Source organism: Nothoprocta perdicaria, unplaced genomic scaffold (genome assembly GCF_003342845.1).
Source record: "Nothoprocta perdicaria isolate Ctin4 unplaced genomic scaffold, notPer1 scaffold_38, whole genome shotgun sequence".
Taxonomy (NCBI): domain Eukaryota; kingdom Metazoa; phylum Chordata; class Aves; order Tinamiformes; family Tinamidae; genus Nothoprocta; species Nothoprocta perdicaria.
In genome coordinates, this window is record NW_020455621.1 from 4,835,564 (window position 1) to 4,858,467 (window position 22,904).

A 22,904-nucleotide genomic window follows, 5' to 3' on the forward strand; every position below is an offset into this window, starting at 1 on the left:
CCGAGAACACATAGAGGCGCCAGGAGAATGGAGCGCATGTGGTCCTGCTGTCTGGCCACCACCCTGCAAAACTTCCCAAACTTCCGAGCTGGGTTGCGAAGGGGCGGTTGGTAGCGGGGGGAGCTCAGGCTGCCAACGCCTTGCAGCGCAAAGCCGACCTGCATGCTCCCAAAGGAGCCCGCAAGCTGGCGTGGCAAGGCGAGCAAGCAGGCATGTTTAATTGTGAATTGCTCTTGAAACTTCCCCTTGCGAGCCTTTGCTGGAGCAAACTGACCTGGGCATTTGCAAAAGTAAAGACTKCAGGTTTCTGGGKTTTTTTTTCCCCTTMATTTTCTTCTTAAATCGAGTTTGACACCGATTCCCTGACCAGAGCCTTCTCTCCCTTGTTTCCACGCCCGCAGGCAGGATCCCCTAGCATGACGGCAGCCTCGGCCTGGCGGAGCGCGYTGCTTTGAGCCCTCGCTGCAATGGTGCCCGGAGCGAGCTGAGTGGCAGGCGGCTGGAGCAGGCGTCCCTAGCCCCGTGCGGGGGCCATGGGCCGGCCAGGGGAGCCCGCGGGRCGTCAGGGGGGCTGGCACGGTGCCACGCGGCCCGCGCTGCTCGCCCTCCTCGCCACCGCACTTGTGGAGCTGGCRGCGGCCTCGTCGGCGCGCTCCGTGGCGCGCACGGACGGCGATGTCATCATCGGCGCCCTCTTCTCCGTCCACCACCAGCCGCCGGCCGAGAAGGTGCCCGAGAGGAAGTGCGGCGAGGTGCGCGAGCAGTACGGCATCCAGAGGATCGAGGCCATGTTCCACACGCTGGATAAAATCAACGCCGACCCCGTGCTGCTGCCCAACATCACCCTGGGCAGCGAGATCAGGGACTCATGCTGGCACTCCTCGGTGGCCCTGGAGCAGAGCATTGAGTTCATCCGTGACTCCCTCATCTCCATCCGGGACGACAGGGAGGGCGGCAGCCGCTGCGTGTCCGACCCGCAAGCGCAGCCGCCGGGCCGGACCAAGAAGCCCATCGCGGGCGTCATCGGCCCCGGCTCCAGCTCCGTGGCCATCCAGGTGCAGAACCTGCTGCAGCTCTTCGACATCCCACAGATCGCCTACTCGGCCACGAGCATCGACCTGAGTGACAAGACGCTCTACAAGTACTTCCTCCGAGTGGTGCCCTCCGACACGCTGCAGGCCCGTGCCATGCTCGACATCGTCAAGCGCTACAACTGGACCTACGTCTCCGCCGTGCACACGGAAGGTAAGGAAGGAACCAGTGAAGCAGGGACGGAAGGAAGGAGGGAAGCTGGCCCCGGGAGGTTCCATTCAGCTTGAGCAATCCTTAAAAAAAAAAGGATTGCTCTGTTCAATTTGCTTATAATCAACAATTTTTATGATTTTTAATTTATTTCATTTAAAATTTAAGAGGAGAATGTCCCTTGGCTTACARCCTTGGTTTACAACAAGCTAGATGAGCCAATATAAATTATGGGAGTAATTGCATTTGAGAGAAGTCAAACTCCTGTGAGATATTGCTKTGACATTTCTCTAGTCCAGTTATTGTTTGGCAAATGAGTATTTTAAGTTCAGAATTGCACACCTGATCATATTATTGCTGTATCTTTGCAGTTACTCTCTTTGTCTGACTACATCTCTTTTTTATATATATATTAAATTTGATTTATGATTCCCTCTAGTAACTGAGCTGACTCTGCTCCTTTTTTTTAAAAAGAGATGGCTAAGTAAAAAGTGTTAGGATTACACACTGGTATGAATAATATAAAAGAGTCTAAAGTAAGCATTGCAAATTCAACATTCGAAGGGGAATTGAATTAAAACTGAACTTTTAAAACATGAACATGCTGCAATTTTGAAAGAAAAGGTTTAGGAATGAAGCAATGACCTGACATTGGCAGTTCATTTTCTGCCCTGTCACRGAGGAAAAAATGACCTGCTCTAAAGAGGTAAACTTGAGCTATTGAGATTCTTTGCTGCTGAGAGATGTGATTAGGTCGTGTGGCAAGCCAGGGTGGAAAACAAGCATCACAGGGGTGAATGTTCTGTGGTGGTAAATTGCTGTATCTCCCCCCAAGCCRTATCTCCCTTCAATGCCCTTCCGGGGAGCTCTGCTTGGCAGTTAAGGCAGTTGGGATCTGTCTTAAGGCATCTCGGCTCTCTGTGTGTAGATGCAATTCTCATCAGCGTTAGTGGGACTTGTCTCTTTTGGAAAAGACAATAGATTACGAGGGATATGTGTTCGTTTTTAAGAGGTGATTTTAAGTAGCAATTTGTAAGTAGCATTGCTTGTGAGAATTTTTAGCTAATTATCCATTTTTACAAACACGTTGCTGAGTGACAAGGAATGCTGGTTGCAATGTATTCTTCTACTATTGAGGCTGATGCTTTTGAAAATAATAGCTCAGTTCTATCCTGCAAGAAGACAGTCACCTCATGCTGCAGATAATGCAGCTCCAGTTTCACATATATATATATATATATATATACACATATATTTAAACCTGGACTTTTTTTTATCTGTTAAGCTACAAACTCTGCTGGAAATACGCAGTAAATGTCTGTATTTGCTTTCCAAAAGAATAAGCTAATGACTCCACCCTAACTGCTTTACTGCTATTGCTCAGTTTCCAAAGCCTCTTTTTTCTTTCTTTCTTTTTAAAGTGAAAATAGTGCTTGTGAAAATTGCTCYAAGTTGTTTATATTTCTATTGTTTAAAATCTCATGTAGTCTCAGTGAGGGACCTGCTTGCTGGTGTATTAAAGGTGGACTCGCTCTAGGCAGACGCTTCAAAACCACATTGAACTGTGTGAGCAGGGGCTGCTCCACCCCTGCTGTGTTTGCAGTTACAGGGATTAGGCATGGTTAGAGACATGGCCCCATTCCTCCACCACACTAACTCATAGGCCTCTTCCTCGTCTTTGTGGTGGGCTGCAAAATGTGCTGGAAGGAATCCTACGGTGGTAGAGGTTTGGAAAACCATTTCAGATGTGAAAAATGGGCATATTTCTAGGAAATGTACATTTTTTTTCATTGAGAAAAAAAAAAAAAGTTATTTTGTCCACCTTTTGAGCATTTCAGATCTTGCCTAACTGCTTCCTGGTCTGAGAATCGCCCTTTGGTTTCTACCAATCCCTAGTTCTCCTGTGGATGGACAAYCCTCAGCTCCTGTAGCTGCCCAACCACAAGGGGATGCAATGAGACCACTAACTAACCCGGCTACCTGTGCAGCAGGTAGCTCCTAGCAGAGCTCCTAGCAGATCTCCTCCCTCAACACTGACCCCGGGAGGGATCCTGGAAATAACCCAGAGGCGACCATGTCTGTCTCAGATAGCTCAACTCCTCCATTCCCCTTCCAACTATTTCGTAGTTGGCATTATGTGAATCCCCAAAACAACACCACTATGCAAGATTTCACTTTTAATAAAATTCAGAAATAAATCTTGTGAAGTTCAATGCCCATATTCCTTAATACAAAGTCTAAACGTGCAGTCAGAATTCAGAGATTAAAARTCATCCTATCTGCAGCATGATATTTTTAATTAGTTCTGAGCACTCATCTTCATATTTAACATGTGGAAATTCATTCTCCATGTGTTTATGCCATTAGTGGTGACAACATTCAGCTGCATACAGTCTTGGCACACAGGTACGTAAAGTTGCATGGAAGCGTGCCATGCCTATGCTTTGCCCTGTTATTTACTGAGATGTAAAAACATTGTGTTTGGATAGGAGCTTCTATGCTAGTGAAGAAAATATAGTTTTAAAAGGCCCACATCATTCATTTTAGAATAAAATTAGCATGTAAAGCTATGCATGCAARAACAAATAGGCTCCTATGGCAAGCTACTATGTTTGATTACGGTGTATCTCAGCTGAGCATACTTGCACATCGTGAAAGCGCATTTTTTAAGCACTCATGAAATGTTGTGAGAAAACCATCCCTGTGGAAATCAGTGTAACTGTAGAGTAGCTGCAAGGCATTTTTAAGGCTACATTTTTTAAGTACTCTTCAAAAATAATTCAGCGCTGGAGCTCTTGGCATGTGTACATCTTCTCAGCTCTTGTAATGAGAAGTCGTTCTTATCCAGAAGTGTGTGCAAGTGGATACCCAGCTCTGAGCAGAGACATCCTACTGAAATCAAAAGCACCAAAAGCACATGCATTAAACTGCACACAATCTTATGTGTTTCTCCCATGTTTAGGTCTGAATGACACCTAGCGATCATGGTAAATACTCAGGGCATATTTTACCACCCTTACTAAGGGCTATTTTCCAAGAGAGAGATTTTGGTCTTCAGTGAGACAGCCCCTGAGTCAGACATTGACAAGAACCTATCCCTCACCTTCAGCCATTCCTTTATGCAAYAAGCAGCAGAGGTGATGGTGTAAGAAGCCTTTTTGCTGCCCCATCTTCCAAGAAGATAACTCYGCGCAAAGCAGATAACTAACTCAAGCAAATAGAAATGCTTAGTGCTTGTCGCAGTGAAAGAAACSTGGCTTTTCGTCTCAACCATTGCACATGTGTTAGCCTTAAAAACATATGTAAGATCTTTGTTCCCGTGTGTGTGCAAAATCTGAATGTGCAGAACAGATCCGTTTAGGTGCCTTTTGGTGTTTATAGATTGCTCTTGCAATGCAGTAGGCAAAGATCCATTTATATATAAAATTTCCATTCCAACAGATTAATGTACAGACTTTGTAGAAATGTCTTTGGAAAGGTGCCACTTGCGTTACCTTCACCCAATTCTGATTGCTTGTAGGTTAACTTTACTTGTATCACTGAGGCGTTTCTGGTCTCGATCAATTTTGTCAAAATGCTATTACAAGGCTGTTCCTTTTGCTTGAGTAAAAGGCTCGAAATGAGCTTTGATGAAACAGATGCTAGAACTGTAAAGATTTTCTGATCAAAGTAGCGAGTGGGAGATTTAATTATTTTCACAATGATTTTTGATCACCAGACCGCCACACACTCTCCATTGTAGTGACATACAGGAGACTCATAAACATGATTCTGCATGTTAGCAAAGGTTGGAAGGGATTGATCTTGGCACTTAATTGCAAATAGCACAGGTAAGCAAGTCTTGGGGGCAGGGATCACCAAAGCAGCTCTGGATGAGTTGGTAAATAATATTTCTATTTAAAAATATGCAGGGCACTATGTCAAAATGCATCACGTAGGTACTTTCCCMAAAAAAAACATGCTTTCCCAGAGGAACCATATTTCTATTCCTTGGTACAAAACACAAATGCACAACACATTAAATATTATATATAATTAAATATATATTAAAGGGGAATCATTCCTGATATCTGCATGTATGCATTTGCATAATATTTTTTTCTCATACATAGCTTCAAAGCAATTACACCGATTCTAACCACTGGAGAGCTTAGTCCAATAGCTTTAATATCCACTAAATGGCTTGGGGAATAACTTTCTTGTACGAGGTCTGTGGTTAATTTATCACGAGTGTTGCTACAGCTCTCTTTTATAGTGGTATATCGTTAATTTCATGGTATCACTGAATGATTGATCCTTCCTAATAAAACTGTGGTCAAGTAATAGTGAACATCAGTTCCATTTCAAATATTTGAAATTGCAGAGTTCACAAACAATTCTCTTGGTATTAATAGCTATGAGCATTCTGTTAAAAGTCAGGAAGTATGATTTATGTCTGAATGTGTGCTAAAAAATGCATACTCCAGCCTATTTTTTTTCTTTATTTAATCAGCTTCCGTAAGCATCACCAGAGACTTTGTGATAGAGAAAAACTAGAGAAATAAGTCCTAAGAGAAATAGGAATTATCTTTAAAGCAAGCAGGCACTAGCATGTTCCCTGCATTTGATGAATTAATTATATTTATTGTGTTGGGAGAATCACTTATTTTGATGGAAGCTGACCAAATTATTATGAGTGAAAAGCACCATTGAAGTTCAAGAGAAATTCCTTTTTGAAAAGATGTTGTTTTGCAGCATTACTAAAAATGTAGGTTTTCAGCTGCACAACTCGCAACTGTATGGGTTAAATCAACTCAAAAGACTCATCTAACTTCTGTCCCTGCCTTCTCAGGATTATTGCTAGAGCTCATATATATCAGTTGACACCATAGGTTCATTTGTGCCATTATTTCTTTTTTTCTGTGTAATCCCCTGGAATTTAGATTCGTATGTCCCATGGTCCCTGTAAACTGCAGGATTCTTCTCTCAGTTAAAACTGCTGTAAAAAAAGCTGAACGACCTCGGCTTTCTGTACAAGCTGTGTGAAAATGCTGCTATAATATCCTTTGAACATATGCTCCGTAATATGACGTTGCTTATGCTTAAAGTTTCTCAGACAGAAAACCCAAAGCTGTGTGACATCTGATTAGGTAACTACAAATAGTGACGCCCGTTGAGAAAGGCTCCTTGGGGGACCGTGRGGTCCACGAGTGGTACCTACAGCAGGAGAGAAGAAGTGTCCCTCTGGCAGCCACCTCTCCAGACTGAAACCAGGATCAAAGTCATCACTAACTGGTGCTYGCTGACCTGTGGGAAGCAACCTGGTGGTTGCAGTACATTTTCCAGGTGGCAGGTGTTCACAGCAGAAGCCACCCTCGCAGATGGCACTAATTAACGCGCTCGCTGGCAGCCTGCACAGCAAGGCCAGCGGCTGGCTGGGCATGAGCTACAATTGCTTTTCACCTAACGAAGCGATCCCTTCGTCTCAGGGCTATGGGGCATTACAAGAGCCAGGTGGGGAAATGTGCACAGCAAAAAAATGCCTGACAGGATAATCACCCGGGTTTTGCTGGAAACGTTTTCAGACCTGCTCCTTTCCCAAACACTAATATTGTGGTCATTATCTTTATGACTGATATAAGGCTGAAAGACACTTTCAGGAGAATCAGCCACTTGGTTTGCCTGTTGATCTGGGACCACTGAGGCTGTTGGCAGAGSTGACAGGAAAGCTGTAGGCTTTGAAGCAATTCTAACCTTTCCTGCTCAGTGGGCCCTCGTTCTTGCCTGGTAGAAAGAGTTGTCCATGAGCAGCTGCTCATGGGCCCTAGAGCAGCATATGCTCTATAGCATTGAGGTTAACAGAGTTTAGGCCAATCTTAATACTCTGTCAGTGAAGAAATATTAACAGGAGGATGGAATTTATGTAAAACTCTCTCCTGATTAGAATAACTCACACTGTTGACAAATGATGTGCAAGAAGTGTGTCCTAAGAGCCTCAAATATAAAGGCAGTAATGCTAGTTCTAGAAGTAGTAATGGTTTTGAAAAAAAAAGTCTTTGGCTGAAGAGAACTATAAAATATGAGGAAATAATAAAACTGCTGTGTTGGTTCTGCAACCATGAGCATGATAAATATGAGAAGATGAGTATAAGAGCAGGGCACACAGAGAGTGAACTTCGCAATTTCAGTAYGTAGCAACTTCCCAAAATCCAGGCTTTCTGGCCACTGTTGGAATTTCTCTTTATGAAATCTGACTAATTCTTTTTTGAATCTATTTCTACTTTATACCTTATWCTTTGGATCAGTGTCATGTAACACTGAATTCTCTAGTTTAATTRTATTTTGTGTGAACAAATGTTCAATGTCGTTTACTGAAATTTATTCCTTGACGAATTCATTAGAGACTCTGGTTTTGTTTTTGTTGTGAAAAGTAATACATTCATGATGATTATAGGGAAGCAGTGCAAAACTTCTGATCATCTGTCAATTCCTGTTCATTTCACCGTACTTCTGATTTCAATATGAAATGTAGAGCAACAGAGTCATGTTTAGTGTTCAGTGTGGAGGAACACCATGGTTAAACTGAATAGTAAAGTAGCACTTTCCATTTTGCTCTCAAGTCTTTTATAGAATACTAGTAGTCTAACACCTTTTTAGCTACTTCTGTGTAACTATGTAGTTGAGGTGCCAGAAAATGTTTTGAAATTACTGAAAATCCTTTTCCCAAGTGGCCAAGACAACTTCAGAGGCCATTATTCACACTATTTTTTCCTCATGTGCGTTACTCTCCATTAATTAAGACAAAATTAGTTTCCTAAACAATGCTTCCTGTTAGCCAATTATTAATCCATATCAGAGTCTTTTGTCTTATCTGATACTAACTATACTTATTTGAGTGCCGTAAGGAAGGGATCTCATCAAAGTCTTTCTAAAATTCTGAGGACCTTATAGTGACTGCATAGTTCATATGATTAATCTCTCTACTAAAGAACTCAAGGAAAGTAATGAGGTATGGTTCTTCCTATGCCATATTTATTTACTTGTCCATTAATACTGCTTTTTATTATAGTTCCTACCACCTAGCCTCATGAAGAGATCTTAAATCTGTTGTTCATTGAAGTACACTTGTGCCTTTTAAACCAATTAATTATTTAAAAAAAATTGTACATGAAAATATATATTTAATTGATAATAACTAGCTGGTACTGGCAATTTGTTRAAGTCCATCTTACTGGTTTGTTCTAAAGTATTATCTATTGACATTCTGAGTCAATTGGTTATTCTGGTCAATTACTTATAAGAGATGACTTTTTTTTTTTTTAATAAGAAATAGCCCAGCTCTTTTTTATAGACAGCACAGATTCAAAGAATTAAAGTTTTCAGTTATGGTTTTATCTCCCTTGAGTGCTCCTTTTATTTAATTGATTATCACTGAATTTCAGGCAAGTTTTCCATTTTTGGAATATTTGCAAAATCTTAAGGTATTGGATTTTATGCCTTTATGTCTCAAAATTGTTTCATCTTGTTTTATCATGGTTTTATATTTCATTTGCCAAAGTGTACTCTGTTCTCTCTTGCTCATTAGGTCAAAACTTCCATCCCTTTAAAGATTTTTTTTTTTTTTTATTCTACTCTGATACCTTTAGGTATTTTTCTTTTCTGTTTAGCCATGCTGTATCTTTTATTCTCTCTTTTTTTCTTTTTTTTTTTTAATAGCAACATATGAAAATCCTCTCAGCCTCTCATGTCTAGGTAATCTCTATCTAATTTGATAGTATTTTATTCTTTTAGCTGCTTCTTTTAATTAATTGAAACTATTTTTTGAGTCCTAATGTAATTTCTTCTGTTTTAAATTCAATATTAGTCATTACTGATTTCTATTTCATATGCATCTTTTTCTTTCTAAAGATGAATGAATTGTATTGATGATTACAGATTTTTTTTTGATTGTTAACTCTTCATGCTTGTATATTGCCTAAGACTAAATCAAGAATTGATTCTTCTTTTGTCGTTCAGTGAGCAGATGAGTCAACATGCACATAGAAAGGAAATCAATATACAAAATGCGAGATTTTTCTTCACTTTCCATGTCTAACCTACAGTCCAACAGTACTGCATATGAAGCTAGGGTGTGTTATTATCTTCTTGTGACACACAAGGTGCTTTTTAATGAAAAGTACTGTGTATCACAAGCTGTCTTCTCCTCCTCTGACATGTCGCTACCTGGATGGATGGCATCTATCAAAAACCAGTGTGACAGATGTTTTGTTTTACTTTAAAGTCATACTGGGTGTTACACAATACTTGGTTAGAAGAATGTAATATAAGATTACATTTATATTCTTTATCTTTATTTATTTTTAAACAAATTGCGTAAGATATATTTGTATTCTATTAACATATGGCAATGATTTATGAGTCTCTGTGAAATCTCATAGAAATGCTGAGATGACGGGCATTTTGCAGTTCTGGTAAGGAAAGCAGAGAAGAGCATATTTTTTGCTGGTGCAGAGAGTAAATGCAGCTGCAAGCTCTTGGTCCAGTGCACTTTGGAGGTAGCTGGTGGTTCTCTCTTGAGGTCCTTAGACCTTGCATGGGGCTCACCATGACTCAGATATTGACCTCCTTGGTGATGGATAGGATACTCGGTTATGGAGATGATATTTCCCACAAGGCACTAAAATATGTAGGTCTAAAGCATCCTGCTGTTCAGAAGGATCGCATAATTAATTGAAAGCATTCTAAAATCTCATGCAGGCAGGCAGTGTTGGATTTGCCTAGATATTTAAGAATATTCATACACATAAATTTTTCTTTCCAACTRCAAGGCTGAATCTAGTTGACTTCCTTCCAAATTAATTCCGCAGTGAATATAACCCTTCTTTCTGTTTGCAAGGCATTTGTGAGCAAACTTTCATTTTCTAAATGGCAGTCACAATTTGCAGTTGTTTGAGCAACAACTTACATTCTTATTCATCTGTGGATATGTATATTTGTATAAGCTGGTAATTCCCTAAACATTTATTCAAACTAAACTCATCCAGGCAAACAGCCTTAAGAGCCAGGCATGAATATTGCTGAAGTGACAGCCATTTGAAATCCAAATGAACGTTCTTAAATACTTCCTTACAGTGTCTGGCCAAGCTCCACTGAACATTGAATATCTCCTCCTATATAGAGTAGAATATGTAAGATGAATTTGTAATTAATTATCAGCTACTGAGAAAACCTTTCATGCTTATTTGTGTAAGCCTTTTTTTACCTGCATGATGCTGGTGGAGAGGCTGGAGCACAAAGAAATTTAGCATGTGGAACACAGTAGCAGTTGTATTAACTGCTGAGTATTGAAAGATTGTAATCCTCCTGGTGAGTATGTGTTTCCCTAACTGCCGGCTCCACGTGTATGAATCCAGGAGCCTGAGTAGCAAATATATGAAACTAGATATTGATGGTGCTGTCAAAGAATGCTATATTAGCAGCATTGCTAAAACTAGTAGACAGAATTGTGAGACTGAAATGTTAAAGTTCACCATTATTGAGTCAGATAGAATGAGTTAAAGTCCTGCACCCACAGCCTTCTCCCAGAGGACACCTCTATTTGTCAGGCCATAATTCCAAGGGATCAAAAGTTCAGTTTTAGGATCAGATAGCAAGTTGCATTGGTTTCTGAAACAAAGTATTGAGCTAGTGCAATCACTGCTGGAACTGAAGTGTACAAAATTGTGAGAATAAGGAGCTAGACAGGCAGTATTCCCAGTATTCCCAGGTCCTGGGTATCATGGAGGCAGAGCACACCATTCAGTAGCTTCTTCAGCTATTCCTCAGGCAGGGGTCATCTCTGTGCCTTTTCTTGCTCCCTCCCCCTCAGACCATGGTCCTTCACCTGAGCGGTAGTCTTTCTGTTTTAAATGAATATCCACCTGACGTGAAACATTCTTTGTACACTGCCAGGTATGATAGACTCCAAGATCCAGCAGCTCAGTCCACACATACTAAATAACAGTGTAGCAGTCATCCAGATCCAGAATCCAGCCTACATGTATTTGGCACTTGCCACAATGAAGACCATATATTCACTGTCCAGAGCAATTCCACATAGACAGCAAATGCAGTGACCCTGTGCAAGTATACAGATCTGTAAATTGTCTACATACTTGTTCCTTGGAAATGTATGTGTGGCTGTCTCTCTTCCCTTGCACTTTTGCTTRCTTCAGCAGGCAAGTCTCTGTGAGCATTTCAGAAGTAACAGGAGCCTGTGGGCCTGCCTGTGGCAGTGGCAGAAAGAAGTAGGAAATAAGAAGTAAAGAACTGAGACCCTAAGCATCAGGAGCTGCCATGCATGTAGAAATAAGGCACTTGGACCCCTTGCACAGGACACAGATTATACCTCTGAAAGGAGAAATCCTAAATATGGTATACAGTCACCAGGGAGAAGTAACTCAACAGGAACTCTGTTCAAAATGCTGCATTGAAAACAAACAATCAAAAAAAACCCACTACCACCAAAAAGCAATAACTACAAAATGCTAATGTTATCTTTGAGATAGTGGCAACTTTGCCTCAATATAAGACTAATATAAGACATTAATTTAGTTTAGTTGTTATTTTCTGTTTAGTTATATTATCAACACTTCAAAAACAAGGAAGTTATTATATTGAAAAGGGATGGGGATAAAAGCTCTAAAATTATGCTGCAAAAAAAAGTGCTGCAAAAAAAGGTTTGTATCAAGGAGTCTGAAAGAGCTTAATCTGTTTGGTTTATCAAAAAGAGACCCAGATTGATTAATCAGAAATGTTTGGTCTCCCTGAAGCAAACAAAAATAAAAGGAACTGAAGGGCTATAAAACCTAATGCTAAAATGCCAAGGTGGTAAAATGTTGGTGGTAAAAGCTAGTGAGTGACTGAATGCCATTGCAAACAAGACATAAATTAATCATTTGTGAAGGCGATTCACTGCTGGGACAAATGACTGAGGAAAGTGATAATTTTTCAGTCTTTTGATGTTATCTTACCAAAATTTGTTCCAGAACAGTTTTAGTCAAATACAGGTCCCTTTTATCTTGAGTTGATGTATAGACTGGCTTTACACAAGTGGTTCAGATACAAAGAGGTGATGGTTATGGCTTTAAATCCTTTTCACTTATGAATAATTTTGATTATGTAAGCAGGCACAAAAAAAATTGCTTAATTCAAATAGTAGCTTAATATTCATGTGTTTATATCGATTCTATGGGAAAAAAAAACGCAAGGCTAAATAATTCCCTAAGCCAAAGTTATTCCATTGATGTTGCAATTTGCATGCACTATTTTAAGTTAGCATTTTGTCAGTATTCACTGATTTTCTCATGGCATGGAATAATCAGTCTGGATTTAATGCTAAATTACGTATTCTGTAATTCCATTGATATCATCGGAGTAGCAAAAGGAGATATTTGGATTGATTTAAAAATGATTTCAGAGTGATATAATTTAGTGTATTTATACATTACTGTCCTTACCTTTTCTTATTTCACCTCCATTGCCCTGGTCTTCCTTATTTTATCCATAAACCTCCTTTGAACTTCATTTTTCCTGCTCATCCTGGAGTGAACAGCTTAATGTGCTCTTACAAGGCATTTTAGAATACAGTCATTTTTGAAAAACTCCGTGCCCTTGTCACACATTCTTGTGTCTTTTATAGTGAGTTGAAATAAATGTGGAATAATGCATTCCACTTTTGTCATAGCCATAGTGTTGCCTGTGAAGTGTGAAGCAGAGATGTGCTGGTACCACAAATAGCCTAAGACACATCACTGCTTTTTATAGTTCATATCCTGAGGACACATGAATAATAAACTGCTCTTTATAATTCTGGCAATACATCCGTGTTTACATTCAGAACAATGATTCTGCTTTAATGGAGCCAATGTGAGTTTAGCCATTGATGGAAATTTAGCTGCACACCTGACTCTATGGGAAGGTTCTTTAGGCTGCACAATACTCTATCTTGATTCAAAAAGGCATGTGAGCCCTGACTTAACTTTAAGCATTTGAATTATGGAAGACAAGAATTAACTGCRTGCTTACAAGACATAGTTTCTGCGGGTTGCCTACATTCCGGTCCTGTCCACCGCCTTGCGAGATTAACCATGATTAACCATGTGCTTAATCTCACATTAAGGACAGGCTTTTTAGAGATAAAACARCTATCTGAATTAGGCTAGAGGGAAACCAAAGAGCCTCAGAAATGTGCTCTTCAGATTATCAAAGTTGATGAGTAGGCTGACAAAAGGCTGCAGCCAGTTGGAGAAAAAGGGCAAGATTTTGGATGTGCTGCTTTGAAAAGGCATACAAAAGAAGCCAGTTACCTCTGACTTTCTTAATTTAAAGTGGAGTACTGAAATATCTGATTAGCTAGGTTATCTTATTTAAGTCTGTAAATAGAAGATCAAGGTAATTGGATGGCTAATTGAATGCTGGAACTTTATTGTATTTGCTCATGTAGGAATTAGGATTTATATTTAAGTATTTGTTTTGCTTGTATTATCTATCCACTCACTAGAAACTGAATTACATTAGGCTAAATTTCATCTAGTTTTTTTTTCCATTCTGTTTTAATGAACTTTATTTGAGAGCCAATGGCCTTAAATTCACAATCTGACAGAACTCGTAGTATATGCAGGAAAATAATGCAAACTGTGGAAATAGTGAGAAAGAGTATTTCTGTGCCTCTGTCACACAAAGACTTATTTTATAAAAGACTACTGGCATTTTGGTACTAATAGTCTCCTTGCACTAATACAAACTTCCTTAACTTTCAAGGAAGCTCTATCGTGTTGTCTAACCTCTAATAAATACTCACTTAAATTACGGAATGCTTAGTATTTTATGAACCAGAAATAAAAATAAAATAAAAATAACAGCTCATATTCAGAACACTTGTTATATATACTTCATCACTCAATAGGCAGGATTCATTTCACAGTCAGCAGAGCCTTCTAGATAGCTAACTTGGAGGCTGCAGGTAACAACTGGGTGACCTGTTTTTGAGGAGACATTTCTTRAAATAAAGATATTAACACAAAATGATTTGATTTCATTGAATCAACATCTTCCAACAAGACAAAATATTCTGTAGGAAACTTCTAACAGCACTGTCTCCAATTCTGGGTCTCATAATATCTTCCCCTAAAAATCATAGCCTTTACATTCCCATATCAAGTGTATATGACTTAAAAAGACTCTAAAAGATTATAGTCTTTTCTACAGCTTCTTCTCCCAGGCTTATTCTTCATAATCTGCAATGATATCTGGAACACTTCCTGAAAAGCTCAATTGACCATTGAGCTTTTGAAAGCAATAGCTATTTCAAAAGCTATTGCTTTGTAGAAAAGCACAGAAAAACACTATAGAAAGGATTTGGCAATATATACTTACATATCGCCAAATCTCTTTCCTTCAGTACTGTTCTTTTCATGTTTTCACCATAGACTGTCGTATTTCAGTAATTTGAGCAACCAGATGCTGCATCTGCAGCTCTGCATCATGCAGAATCGATGGTCATGTCCTCTGCCATTGGGAAGTATGTTTCATTTAAAAAAAAGACTTAAATAAAAGACTTAAAAGAAGTTTCTTAAAAGAAAAAAAAGACTTAAAAGGGAAAAAAAAGAGTAAGCTGACCTGAATGCTTAGTTGTCAGGCAGGCAAAGAGTTTGAAAACAGCTTTGTAGTCATTGCAAGTAGATCATAATTAGCCTTTTATTCTGGTAAGTTATTTTAATCTAAAAATATAATTCACTTTCAAGCAGATCACAGTGATGTCAATGGAAGATTTGCCACTATTTCTGTAGGAACGGGTTGTAGGTATAATTATTATACCATTTCAATGCAAACGAACACGTGTATGTATATGGGGGAAGTCTGCATTCCTATACATAGAAGAATTTCAGGGTTACAATTTAGAAAATGCAAATCTTTACAAAGAATTGCTTCCCTGTAATGTGAATTTGAATTTCTGTCTCAGGGAAACTTGGCTTTATGCTGCTGCTAATTATCTTTGTGGTGACAAAGTCCGTTGGTATTTAGAAGAAAAGGAAAAGAATGTTCTGCCTGTTTTAATCTGCAGCACCAATAGGCAAAGGCACATGTTTTAATGAACAAGACGGTGGGAATAATGTGCACCTGCAAACACAGACATTTTACCCTTATTTCCTGCAGTTGTGTTTTTACTCAGAGTATATGGATTATTAATCAGGAGATTCTGCTTCACTGCTAATTAGAGAATGTGAACCAGAAGACAACAGGGATACAGATATGATCCACACTTAAATAGAGGAAATTTAAAAAAAAAGGAGAGGCATTTTACCTTTACCTGGCTCACTGCAAAAGAACGATTGCCTATAGCTTTGCTGGAGAGCTGGGTGATTTTTTTATCCACTTTTCATAAAAAAATGTTTTAGGGACAACTGAAAAAAATATTTCAACAAAATGTTTTATTCTGCGGTGCTTAAGATATGGTGTAAAATATGATGGTACTTCTTATTCTGTATGTTGTGCCACGACTTGCACTGACTGAAAGAGATTCTGGATCACCCTTTCTTCTGAAAAACCTGGACTATCGTTTTGTGACGCATCTCTACCAATCAATACTCCACAGCATTTTGCAAACACTGTTGGAAAGCTCAAGAAATACTGTCTTGCTCTGTGGTCGGGTCACTCCTCTGAGAGRCAGGAGATGTGGTGTCATAGCCCTCTGTGTCAAGAGTGGAGCCAGGTCACCGGCTTCGCCACTGAGAGCTGGGCTCAAGCTCCTGCCTCCACGAAGGCCTTGTCAAGCGTGCAGTGCTGGCATGCCAAGGCCTGCAGAACGGGGAGGTCATGGTTAAGAGAGCTAGCATTTCAAATGGCAGCCAGTCAAGTACTGGGAAATGTAATGCTTAATCTGGATTCACAGCACTGAGCCCTCTCATGAGCAGTCCTCTGCTTGGATATTTCTTGCTTGGGTAGCCTGGATAGCTGCGTGAACATCTAGGCTGACAAGCAACAGCGGTGTATTACAGCTAACTGCCACGTTTAAGTTGAAAGTTTCTTCATTTGAAAATAAGTGTTCTGGAAACCACGATTACATGAGGACATTGCATTTCTGTTTTGAAATAAGGCATATTCTAGGAACCCCTGACAGAGGCATAGGTCCACCTTTTCTATCACTTGAGCAGAAGGTTCCTGAGATACAATTCAACTCAAAATCATGTTGTTCTTCAGGAATCCTCTTTATGAAATACCCACATTGTATAATTATGTGCATACACTTAACCTACTTGAAAACCCAGCCCAGGTTCTTGCTCTGGAGGTCAGGGAAGTAGACATGATTTTCATGACTACTCCTTGAAAAGTCATCAGCTTCTCAATGTCTTGTGGTACTGGACATTATTGCAGTAGCTGTCATACCAGTGTCAAATAGAAAGAAGGCAGTATAATCTCTCCATTGGTACAGTATTGAACTTTTTTTTCATATTTTAGAATATTTCTGTTAATTTTTTTAGCCACAGCATCACATTCGATATCCACCTATTATAATCCCCAAGCCAGTAACTGTGTCCCAGAATGGAGGCAGATATTCTGTGTGAGCTGCATTTTCAGTTTCTCAGAGTTTATTTTTATCTGTATTTAACTGTGTATTTATTTGTTTACACCTGGTTAGCTGAGTGACCTAGATCATATTGTATTAGTAACTTATCTCCCAGTCTTTCTGTCTTTTGCAAATTTTATTAGATAYGATTTTGAGCATTTATTTTTCCAGGTCACTGATAAATGTTATCTAGTAAAACCTAAGAACAGATCCTTGTGGGACACAATAAAAAGACACCAGTTCATGAGTGTTCTCTCACTGCAAGCATATGTTGGTATCTTCCAGCCAGATTTTCATCTATTTAATATATGCAGTGCTGATTTTTTATCATTCCAGCAGAATGTCTTGAAATATGAAGGCAGATGTCCTGTAGAAATCTAAGCTTATTGCAGAAACATTATTACCTGCAGTAACAAAACTTGCAAATCTAATGAAAACTGATGTGTCAGATAACTGAATTTGAAAGTTCTAGATTCAACATGCTGATTGGGAGCAACTATATTGTCCACTYCCCTCATTTTTTTTTTCTTACTGAATTCCTTTTTCAGCTTCTGAGTTATTTTGTCCGGAATGGATGTCAGGCTGACACATTTGTAATTACCTTGGTCAGCTCACCTGTCCTTTTAAAGTAGAGCACAGCATTGCCTTTGTAACTGTCCTCTGGCACTTTAAAGCTTTCAATAGCCATTGAAAAACATTTCTAATAGTTCAGAGAGCTCCTCAGACATTTCTTTTAGAAGTTATCTGAACATATCCATTTTAAAATGCTTGCCTTTTGGAGCTGCTATTTGATYTCCATCTCAGTTGGGAGGAGAAATTATTCCATTCATCATCACTATCAACACTGTCATTATCTTGTGGTATGTATATGTTATCTGTCTCTTTCGTGARGTGCAGAACATAAATATTTATTGATTGCTTCTTCCTGTTCTTCAGACTCTAGCAGTGACCCAACTCATTGCTCATGCTTTGGGCAAGCTTTGGGACAGATCCAGCAGCCAAGCTCTTTGCTTAGGAGGGAGGAGCTGTTGGGGGGCACATTTGGGAGACCACACGTAGCTGGTGGTGTGGCTCGCAGAGGCATTACTGCCCATGCAGTCTTTTGATGGACCTGTGTATGAAAAGAAAGGCAAAAAATCACTCATGTCTAAATAATAATTCTTCACAACACCCTATAGTGAAGTGACAAGAAAGTTTGTTCCTCTCTTGTTTATACCTTATCCCACTGTATTCACCTACATATATATATATGTGCATATAAGCATACAAAAGCCTTTCAAATGCTTTTTATTGACATTCTGTTTTGTGTTCATTCATTTCTGCTATATCCACCCAAAATAAAGATCTTATTCAAGAGGGCAGAAAAAAAGGTAACAAATCCATTTACAATAATTCATCAGGCTTGAAATAGCTTCCAGAGATATCAAGAAAGGGGAATTCTTCCTGCCTTTGGCTTTCTCTAGATTTGCTCGAGCAGAGTGCAGGCAGCATGTCAGAAGAGCAGCAGAGCTTGTGAGAGAACATTTATCAAGTGCTAACAAGAGGATGAAGGAAAACTGAAATGCCATTGCAAGCTTATTCTTCATTAAAACTGGAGTACTAAATTCTCCACTAATTCGTTTTGACAGATGATATTCTGACAAAGTTGACACCTATAAGAAAATGTGACTAAAGTGGAAGCAATTCAGGAAGCGATGTTTTAATTTATTCTTCCTAAAACTACAATGTTAGTGGAATAGATAATTCACATTTAGAGTTCTTACTGTAAATCCATTTATCTTTGACCATCAATACTTTATGTTATAGGCAGGTATCTACCTACAAAAGTGGCAAAATATTGCATTCTTAATGTACTAGTAAAAAGAGTAATTAATTTGATTAACGCTGTCAAGGAAAACTGWAATATCTAACCTCTTTTTCTAGACAGTATGTAAGGTGACATTAAAGTAAAGTAAGAAAAGTAAAGTAAGGTGACATTAAAGTATTGCTTCTGTTAACAGCCTTTTCTGTCTCTATTTTGAGTTTTTTTACTGAATATTCAGACATCATCTTGTAACTATTGATGAGATCTAGCAGAAAAGGGATTATAATGGGGTGAACTCTTGCGAATTACTTTCCTGTAAAATGTAGCTATAGCGCAGCCATATTTGGGGGATGAAGGGCTGAAATCAAAGCTGACAGAATTATTCCAACAAGATATTTCACAGGTATTGTGGCAAGGTACTTCAGAGGTAATTATCAGCCATAGTGTTTTGTTGTTAATTTATGACCTAATCTCATSCTGTGGCCAAGAAGTGCTTGGGGAAACTCATCATATCAGTAGGATTTAAGTCTCGATCAAGGTCCTGCTGTTCCTGAGCTTTTCTGTATGTGTTTCCATGAGACTTCACTAATACTTGCTAGATGACAGTGATTCCTCAAGGAAAACCCTCAACCACAAATGCTTTGGCTGSTAATCAGGGAGAAAAGGGAGAAAAGTCACGTTACTAGGTTTGAATAACTCCATGGATTAAGATTATTCTCCCTGCCAGGGACTTTAGCAGTGTGTCACTTGTCCCAGCACCTTATCCTTCAGAGGGGGATTTTTTTTTTTTTGTCTACAACTGATTACCTTAATATGGTTAAGGAGCAGAGAAGAGAGAGAGAAAAGAATAACCAACAGGTCAGGTTCCTCTAGTTACAGTCTATGCAATAAATATTTATTTCAGAAAATTCTGTGCATTAATTCAGTAAATGAACTGCCTGCTTTTCCTTTTCTTTTTTTAAAAAAAGCACTAAGGCAAATGATTTCTTAAAAGCATTATCCTTATATAACATCTTGAAATAAGAGGTTAAATGTACCTCTAGCAGAGCTGGAGATTTACATTTTTCATCAGGTCATGCTTTGTTTGCTTTCTAATCTCTTCATTTCATTTTTACCGTGTCTTATTGGTTTGATATGCCCTCTTTGTAAGCTAACAAAAATGCAATAAAATGGCTTGGAAATATTGGCATTCTATGTTGTAAGGATTCTCAGAGGCATTGTATAAGCAAGTAGCCCTCTAGTCTATCATAAGTCATTTGTCTGAATCTCCCTTCTTTGTAACAAAAAGCATATAAATTCACTCCAGATCGTTCCAAAGACTTCTTTTAAAGGGATAAATTTTTCAAAGTTTGATTTTAAGCTGACAAGAGCTTGGTATTTCTCAAAAAGCATTGATCCAAGATTAGGGTGGGCAAACTAGTTCATTACAAATGGAAGTTATTATGTAAAAATCCTGTAACAATTGTCATCAGCCAAAATAAAGCCTTTTAGGTATTCCAAAAATGAATGCAGTGAAACACCTTTCCCTTCACCTCACCCTTAGTAAGCTTCTAAATCTCCTTGCAGGGTCTTTTCCTTTTTCTGATCTGTGATAATTCTGATATTTTTTCTCTGACTGTTCCACTCCAGAGAGGAGTAAGTGAGGTTTTTCCACAGTTCAGTAGCCTCTTACGTTTTCTTAATCCAATCTTACTTTTTTTCCCACTCCATACACTTTGTTTCACTTTTTTTTTTTTTTTTTTTTACGCCTCTTTATTTTCACCAGCAAAATGTCTTTTAGATTTTAAGTGATTAAAAAGTTTTCCTTTTTTTTTTTTTTTTTTTTAGATTAAATTCTGAGTTTAATTTATCTCAGAAGATCATTCTGGTTCCCCAAAGTCCAGGAGCACACCTTGTCTACTACACATTCTGTCTTTGATACATGATCATTCTACACTTGCGTGGCTTTCTTCGCTATGTGACCACTTCACATCTGTGCAAGTGAGAAGCATCCATGGGTTAAGATTGCTGGGAGCCCTTGAAGCCTCTGCCAGGGCACTYATGCTTTCCAGCTGGTGCCAGGGCTGCTGCTGGACTCACTGCTCCCCTGCCTGCTCTGACCCTGTCCTACTGCATCCCTGCATGGCCAATGGTAGGCAGGTGGTCATCTGAACCTGCAGCCCTTCCTACCTTTGCTAGATCCGAGTAGTAGTAYCCCTCTGGGAAACAACATCTTTTTAACAACATCTTAACATTTTTAAGACTACCAAAAACAAGCCCAATGTGCCTCTATATGCACATTTATATTCACAAAACTTAGTGTGTCCTGTAGTGTGTTTTCCAATGGAATATAAAGAGTCAAGTTTTTAAAGCTGAAAATGAGGTTTGCCTAAAGCATCCCCTTTCTTGTTAATATGCATAACCACATGCTTTTCTGATTATATTACAATTTCTACAGATGTATATGATAAGTCTAGTTTCTTCGACAACATCATGGCAATGTGGGGTGGTATTTTTAAGCACAGGATTGATCTGAGACACAAAATCTTGTACACATGAAGTACAAATCTTATTCAAACACAATTTTAGCACAGGTAGGATGACTATGAAAAAGTCTAACAAATGCTCTAAAGTTGTTTCTGTTTTTACAAAATTTGACCATGATGTTGTAGTTCTTTGCTACCTGGAGATTTTGCAAGAATGAGTTTTCCCACAGTAGTAACACTGGTAATTCCCGTCATCAGGCAGGTCCTTCCACAGCATCTGTCTGTGTTCATATTCATCTTCCTCCACACAACAGTGAAAGCAGCACGGGGCTGGAACGGAGGCCTTGCAAGAGTTACGATCACATTGCCAGGCCTGGATGGGCATTTTTGTTCCATGTCCACTTGGGAGCAGCTTGGCATCGCCTGCGCCACACTGCTCACGGGAGCTTCTGCAGGCTGCAAAACTGAGAGAGCTTCTTAACTCTCTTCACTCCTAGAGAAGTCTGAGCTAAAGCCATCAAGCAAATACAGTCACCCCCATGACTGTAGTTTTTGTCCACTTTAAATTGCCAATAGCAGACTTTTCTTCATCCTTTTATTCTTGGGCTTTTACATCCACACTGCCAGGAAAAGTTCTGAGCTGAAATTGTGATGGCACCGGAGGAAATGAGTGATGGTTGATTACAAAATTACTTTCTGAGTCTCCAAACAGTTGCAAAGGACAAAGAAAAAAAATTGCTTTCAGATCACACTTTAAATAAAAGTACTTTTTTTTTTTTTGGCTGAAAATGTGAACTGTGAAAAATATAGATGTGTTTTAGAAAAAAAGGAAATCTTACTGATAATATAACAGCTAAATGGTGGGTACGTTGCCTAGTCCCTTTTAGTATGTAAGTGAACTTTTCTCTGTCGCTGAGCTTCTCTGCTATCATATATTACAGACTAGCAGATTCCTAAAACCCTATTCCAAGCAGCTGTGATTTTGTTTCTATTCAGAAGTACATGGATATAGAAGCATCACTTGTTTAATGTGGTCTAATCACAGCCTCTAATGGGAGAGGGCTCTTGAAAACAGTTTCTCTGAGGCAAACTCCTTTTATTAGAGGTGTCAGAGCTGCGTGAGCAGCTTCTCAAAKAGGCAAGTCCATGCAGATCTTACAAACAATCTACTTAGCTGCATGAAAAAAAGAGAAAAATAAACAGGATTACTACAAAGGACATAGCAGAACTATCCAAAGTGATGTGTGACTATGCAGATTCTATTTATGTCCTAAGAATAATTCTTAGTTTCTTTTTACGTAAGTATGGGAAATTTCRAAGTTTTCTATCCTGTCTTGGTAAAATATTGATCCTGTAGTAATGACCATAAAATCTAAGTTAACCTGCTGCTTGCTGTGGAGGGGAGGACATTACATGGGGCTCGTACAGAGGACCACCAATCTTCACTCAAGTGCTGCACAACCTTTTTTTTTGAGTGAGAAGCTTTATGTGGGACTTCAGTGGTATGAAGAATTTACAATGACCTGTTCATTTGCCATTTTTTTTCTTGAAGAACGTTCACTTCTCTCCAGATATTTAACACTTTTATGAATCTGTTATGACCTTGTTGTTGTAAATAGCCCTGCTATTTTGTTCTTTCAACACTTGGCTAACAACACTTACACTTAATACCAATTCGTGCTTCTGAAATTTAGAAAATGAACTGTTCAGTCAATTTTCCAAAAAAAAAAAAAAAAGACCAATATAATTAGCAAGTGAAAATTCATTTACATTTGTAACTTGCATGTATTTTGGTATCTACTTCAAT

At 38.9% G+C, this 22,904-nt stretch overlaps 1 protein-coding gene across 1 annotated transcript in view; it reads left to right on the top strand.

Annotated features, from left to right (window-relative positions):
- Window positions 1-533: 533 nt before the first annotated feature.
- GRM1 (glutamate metabotropic receptor 1) overlaps window positions 534-22,904 on the top strand; it is a 171,605-nt gene continuing 149,234 nt past the window's right edge. Inside the window, exon 1 of the mRNA XM_026044728.1 lies at window positions 534-1,245. Within this exon, the coding sequence (XP_025900513.1) occupies window positions 534-1,245 (712 nt within the window). The remainder of the gene's footprint in view (window positions 1,246-22,904) is intronic.